The 6,624-nt window shown below is 39.4% G+C and overlaps 1 protein-coding gene across 8 annotated transcripts in view; it reads right to left on the bottom strand.

The window, feature by feature from the left end:
* The window catches only part of DOCK9 (dedicator of cytokinesis 9), a 137,196-nt gene that overhangs the window by 2,063 nt on the left and 128,509 nt on the right, over positions 1-6,624 (bottom strand). For all 8 annotated transcript variants that reach the window (XM_081948185.1, XM_081948186.1, XM_081948182.1 and 5 more), the window contains 3 exons: positions 3,037-3,227; positions 2,488-2,588; positions 2,259-2,397 (listed from right to left, as the gene is read on the bottom strand). In XM_081948185.1, coding sequence (XP_081804311.1) covers positions 2,259-2,397; positions 2,488-2,588; positions 3,037-3,227 — 431 coding nt within the window. The remainder of the gene's footprint in view (positions 1-2,258; positions 2,398-2,487; positions 2,589-3,036; positions 3,228-6,624) is intronic.

Below are 6,624 nucleotides of genomic sequence, written 5' to 3'. Positions count from 1 at the left end.
AGTAATTATTCTGGTTATGGAATGGGACAACTCACCATGGCCAGCTTGCCACTACCAGCTCGCCATTGCGAAGTTGGCTCTGCCAACCCACTACCACCAAGTCATCACAGGACAACGCCACATGGCCAACTCACCGCAGGAACAATTTACTGCAGGCAGCCAAAAGAAGATCTGTGTGAGCGAGCGGGTGGACAGAGTGCAGAGCAGTGGTGGCTTCCCATCTTCACCTCCCTGGCCACCATACCCACTGCTGCGGGGAGGTGGCAGCAGCCAGGGTTGTCCCATTTGCATACCACCTACTGACACTGTCCCATGTCTCTTCAGTCTTGAGTTTGGGTGGTGGTGATGGGGTGTGAAAATGGGAAGCCCTCGCCCACCCACTTGCTTGCCCAGCTCTCCCTCTGATCACTCATGAAGAGTTGCCTCACCGAATTGGCCATGTGGAGTGGTCTTGCAGCGACTTGGCAACAGTGAATTAGCAGAGGTGAATTGGCATGCCAGATTCTGCTGGCTAGGGATGTCAAGAGTTGCAGAGCGCAGTATCTTGAAGTTATTAGCTTGGGGAAAACTGCCTACACTACCTATATGGTAAACTAGGGCTAGAGAATGAGAAACTACTTCATTTATTAGAAACAACTCTAATATGCAATATAAACAAGGGTAATACAATTTGTTTGGTGTTAGTAAATTACAGTCAAATAAAATGTGACTAAAATACAAAGAGAAAACTAGAAACTAAAAGATATTACCATCCCAGCTGATCACATTTTCAAAGCAGCATAGGGAAAAAGAAAAGGAAGAAAGAGAGATGCCCATTAAGGTTTCTATGGAATATGATAACACTTTTCTCAAAGAAAATCTGTTTAATTTCTTTAATATGTACTTAGGAAAGCAAAATAGGTATTTAAACTTTGCAAAAAAGGAGTGCCCCCTTTAAAACAATAAGATAAAAATGTAAGATATTTCAAAAAGAGATCAACAGATGTTGGTTCCCTACTTAAAAAAAAATACAAGATTATTATTTCATAATTGAAAGCCTCTAAGGAGCACCACATAGAGAGCGTTGAACTTCCAGTTTACAAAATCTCATGAGAAATGTGTTGTTCTTCTCTCTCCTGAAATCTTGAGGGATGTTCATAAACTATTGGCACTCAAGCCAGCCGTCTCCCACAGAGTCTGTATCATGCACTGGGATCGGTTATATTAAGAGTGGCTCCAATTATAGCAGGATCTAAATTGGTTTTGGAAAAGCACACAGGCATTGCATAACAATAATGGCAGGTGTTACCTCCTTGTAACGTATGATACTCTGACCTGATTGTCTGAATCCCATTCACAAAATATATGCAGATTTTTCAGACATAAATCTCTCCCTTCTTATACTGCTTCCACACATAATATACTTATAATTAACTGTTGTTTTACAGTACAAGACAAATACTTAATATTTGTTAATATAGTATAGTTCCAGTGCAGGGGGGGGGGGGTTAGTATGGAGGAGTCTGCAGTATTTAGAAGAATAACACATTTTCACCAACTCTCTTTGAAAATGGTCCTTTATAAAGTAGTAGAATCGGATTGCAAAGTAAAAAGAAGTTGTTCACATGTCCAAATATCTCCTAATCAGAAAAAAAATTTATCTGTATTGACTTGAGGAAGAAAGTGGTGGGCTGAACATGATTGGTAATTTGATCCATGTCAGAGAGATACTCCATGCCTATTGTAGGAAAATGATGTTTTTAAAAATTATGTTTTGTGTTTAATTTAAACATGTCAAGAAATAGCAAACATATACAATGTGCTATTGCTGAACATGTGCTTACATGTTGTGTAAACATAGTATTGGCAGAAATTAATTTTACTAAGCAGCTGATAAACAGAAATGTGACTAATGGCAATCTACTGTTACTGAGTAATTATGCTGCAATTGATACCATAGCTCATCTTAGAGCCTGTTGTTTATTTCCTAGCAGGACAGAATTGGGGAAAGTGAGAGAAAAAGAAAGTTGCCAAACTTATTTTTATGTCAATTTTAAGGTAAGAAGTAAAATAAAGCACAACCTCTCTTGTTCAAATATCTTCTTTATATATGTATATATATATATATAATTTATGTTTTTGTCTGCGCTAGATACACACATACAGCCAAGCAAACAAAAATCAAGATAGGCAAATTCTGGGTGAGATAACTGGTATGGAGATAATGCTTCTTAACCATAGGATAATCTAGAGCATCTTGAATGAAGCTCAGTACATACTTGCTCATGCATAATTTCAGAGAGTTCTTTTGCCATCTCTCTATAGTTAGCTTTCATTTCTTCTTGATATTCTATCTGGTCTTCTTTTATAAGCCGTTCATTTACTTCTAGAGCTTGCCCACAAGTTTCAATAAACTGTCTGAAATGAAAATGGAAGTAAAATAAAATGAAGTTAAAAGCATTCAAGTATCTTATGTCCAAGAAAAAAATATATTTTCAGAATGTTTACCTGAAAATTTCCTTCAGTGATTTGACTTTATTGTCTGGATATCTTTTGGTGCTTGTATCATCCAAGAAAGCTCTGGCATATGCTAATGGACCAGCATTAACCTAAAAGAAAAATGGCTGTTCGTTAATATAGTTGTTTTTCTCCTGTAATAACACTGAATGCCCTGAATCTCCGACATTATTGGAAGCATTTTCCTAACTAGACCGAAACTCTGCTTGTCCATTACCAATCACACACACAATTAGTAGAAGGGGCCAATCCATAGCAGGGAATCTGCTCAGGGTCTCATACAGCTCTTGCGTGATTTAGAATAGGATGAGATGTACCATCTGAATAGGGCTACTTACAAAAAGGATGTCTTGATATAAGACACTGTGTGATTCAAATGTAGACCACATCAAATCCATTCCTCTTTTTAAGATTAGATTTTGATTATTTAGGTTATTATTTTAATATAATGAATAGTAGATGTTGAATAATAAAGGAAGGGAAATGGTTTAGTGGTTAAAAAAAAGGAAATATACCAAATGAAACATGCATGGCACTTACCTGGACACTAACGCTACCCTGCAGCTTTAATTGAAGTTTGATCATATCAACTTCAGTTGATGAACAAAGTTGCCGGAGTTCTGCATTTTTTTTATTCATTTCATCAATGGCTACCTCAATTGGATTTAAATCTTTGTATTGTTGATACATTATGGGAATCCTCTTTTTTACATATGGAAAACAATTGATAACTAGAGACATAAAATAATTAATATGATTAAGTATGTGGTTAATTTAAATCACAAAATTTTGAAAATTAAAAAAACCTTTTTTTTTACTGATAATGCAATTCTTTTTATATTGGGACCAAGTAAATGTTACCTAAAATGCATATTCTAAAAAATCATCCATTTGGAAATTAGTGCTCCTTTTTGTGTCATGTTTGCAGACAGTCCTTAATATAGCCATCTCTGAATAGCAAATAAGTATCAATAAATGATATGCTTTTTAAAAAATGCACTCCTTATTTAGCATTTTTCCCATGAAAGGTACTGCTGCTAGATTTTAGATCGCAGTTGCAAAATGATGAAACTCCAGGTAGAAGCATTTAAAAAGCCATGGTGATGTCAAAATCATCTTATAAACATCATGCCATCATACAGATGCCCATATAAATGCCCTTGATCATGTAATCCCCTATGTTACAGCTGTATACTGGGTACCAGATTATTTGTTGGTGTAATTATATCCTTTAAGGTCAGAATAGCTGTGACCAAAGTAATAAAGTCTCCTCCCATGTTAGCCTGCATATCGTAAGATGAATCTATTCTAGAGAATAGAATGGAATGGAATGGAATGGAATTCTTTATTGGCCAAGTGTGATTGGAAACACAAGGAATTTGTCTTTGGTGCATATGATCTCAGTGTACATAAAAAGACAAGATACATTCGTCAAGAATCATAAGGTACAACACTTAATGATAGTCATAGGGTACAAATAAGCAATCAGGAAACAATATAAATATAAATCATAACGATATAAGCAACAAAGTTACAGTCATGCAATCATAAGTGGGAGGAGATGGGTGATAGGAACAATGAGAAGACTAATAGCAATAGTAATGCAGCCCTAGTGAATAGTTTGACAGTGGCGAGGGAATTATTTGTTTAGCAGAGTGATGGCGTTTGGGGGAAAAACTGTTCTTGTGTCGTTGTCTTGGTGTGCAGTGCTCTATAGCATCGTTTTGAGGGTAGGAGTTGAAACAATTTACCAGGATGGAGGGGGTCTGTAAATATTTTCATGGCCTTCTTTTTGACTTGTGCAGTATACAGATCCTCAATGGAAGGCAGGTTGACAGTAATTGCTTTTTCTGCAGTTCTAATTATCCTCTGAAGTCTGTGTCTGTCTTGTTGGGTTGCAGAACCAAACCAGACAGTTATAGAGCACTGAGTTTAAAGGACTAGCATGGGAAGATTATAGTCCTACTTTTTTTTAAGGTTAGATTGCTTTGGTTTTTATCTTTTTTCTATCAACACATATCCTTTTTTTAAAGACTTTGATTCTACTGCTGCTAAAATGTATTTTTTTCCTTTATTATCTTGTCCTTTCTGCTTGCACTTCATGGTACTTTTTCCTGATGAATATATTTTCTTGATTTTACTGATTTTCTTTTCACTTATTTTTCATTTTTATTCTCTTGAATTGTCTTTTTTTTTTACATTAATTGATTTATACGATCAGCTGGTTCAAGTATAGCATGGTATCCTATTGCGCCGGCTGGGGGGGATGGGAGTCGGAGGCACCGTTCTACGGTGGTTCGGCTCCTACCTCTCTGACCGGACGCAATGTGTGTTGACAGGGGGGCAGAGGTCGACCCTGAGGCCACTCTCTTGTGGGGTGCCGCAGGGGTCGGTCCTCTCGCCCCTCCTGTTCAACGCATATGTGAAGCCGCTGGGGGAGATCATCCGTGGTTTTGGGGTTGAATACCATCTGTACGCTGATGATACGCAGCTGTACATCTCAACCCCAAACCACCCCAACGAGGCTGTCGAAGTGATGTCCCGGTGTTTGGAAGCCGTCGGGGTCTGGATGGGGGACAACAGACTCAAACTCAACCCCTCCAAGACTGAGTGGCTGTGGCTACCGGCACCCTGGTTCAGCCAGCTAACTCCATCGCTGGCCATAGGGGGTGAACAACTCCCCCCTGTGGAGCGGGCGCGCAATTTGGGCGTCCTCCTAGATGCCCGGCTGTCTATGGATGACCATGTGGCAGCCGTGGCAAGGGGGGCGTTCCACCAGGTTCGCCTGGTGCGTCAATTGCGCCCCCTACTGGACCGGGATGCCCTACGCATGGTCACTCATGCGCTGGTGACGTCTCGCCTGGACTACTGCAATGCCCTCTACACGGGGCTTCCCTTGGGACGCATCCGAAGACTACAGCTAGTTCAGAACGCAGCCGCGCGGGTGATTATGAGGAGCTCAAGATACTCCCATGTGACACCTCTCCTGCGCGAGCTGCACTGGCTACCTGTGGTTTTTCGGGTGCGTTTCAAGGTATTGATTACCATCTTTAAAGCGCTCCATGGCACAGGACCCAGTTACCTGCGGGATCGTATCCTCCCGCACACATCCCTACGACCAATCCGCTCTCACAGGGAGGGACTACTACTGGTGCCGTCCACTAGGCAGTGCCAGCGGGCGACGCCTAGGGGTAGGACCTTCTCTGTGATGGGCCCAACCCTCTGGAATGACCTCCCCCCCGACATTAGAACTACCACTGACTTCCGTTCCTTCCGTCAAAAATTAAAGACTCACCTGTTTCGATTAGCTGGCCTGGCACATTCTTAGTTTTTACCTCCCGATGGATATATTTTAATGGGTAATTTTGGGTAATATTTTAACTCTTGGGTTATTAGAGTTTTTAATGTACTATATTTATTATTCTATATACAGTCTTGCAACCTCCTCCACCTACGTATTTAATTATTTAACTGTTTTATGTATGTATTTTATAACGCATTTTAGTGACTGTACACCGCCCCGAGTCCCTTTCGGGAGAGGGGGCGGTCTATAAATACGAATAATAAATAAATAAATAAATAAGTAAAAATTGAGAACAATTTTCAGATTGTCATCTAAGAAACTAGGATGTTTTGGTTTCTTGGTGAGAAAGAAACATCCCTAACAGCTACCAATCTTACTTAAGCAATCAATAATCATGGTGCAAGAGTAGTTGTGAGTCAGCATACAATCTGGCCTTGACATATTAGTAACTGTTATGGCAATTGAGAGGCAATAAAAACTTAGTTCTGTTGCAAAATCAGCTGTTTGTAGGGCTGCATTTGTTTAAAAGGACAGGACATGAATAAAATACGAGATTCGAACATTGCACATAATGTGAATGTCTCATATACTACCATAAATCAAAATGGGTTAAAAATGTGAAAAGAGACAAAACAGTCCTTTCCACTATAATTGTTGTAAATGATGCTTTAATGCCTGATTTAAAGAATCAGGCCACCTTAAGACACACAGGTAGCCTGCTCCAGGGAGAGAAAATCTGAACTATAAAATGCAAAATAATAGCATTGTCTCTGCTTAGAATATTATACAAATAATCTGTGTTTATCACACCATGCTCTCACTAC

Source organism: Natrix helvetica (genome assembly GCF_964273705.1).
Source record: "Natrix helvetica genome assembly, chromosome: 3".
NCBI lineage: Eukaryota > Metazoa > Chordata > Lepidosauria > Squamata > Natricidae > Natrix > Natrix helvetica.
Note: the sequence above shows the minus strand (reverse complement) of the source record. Positions and strands in the feature narration are given on the sequence as shown.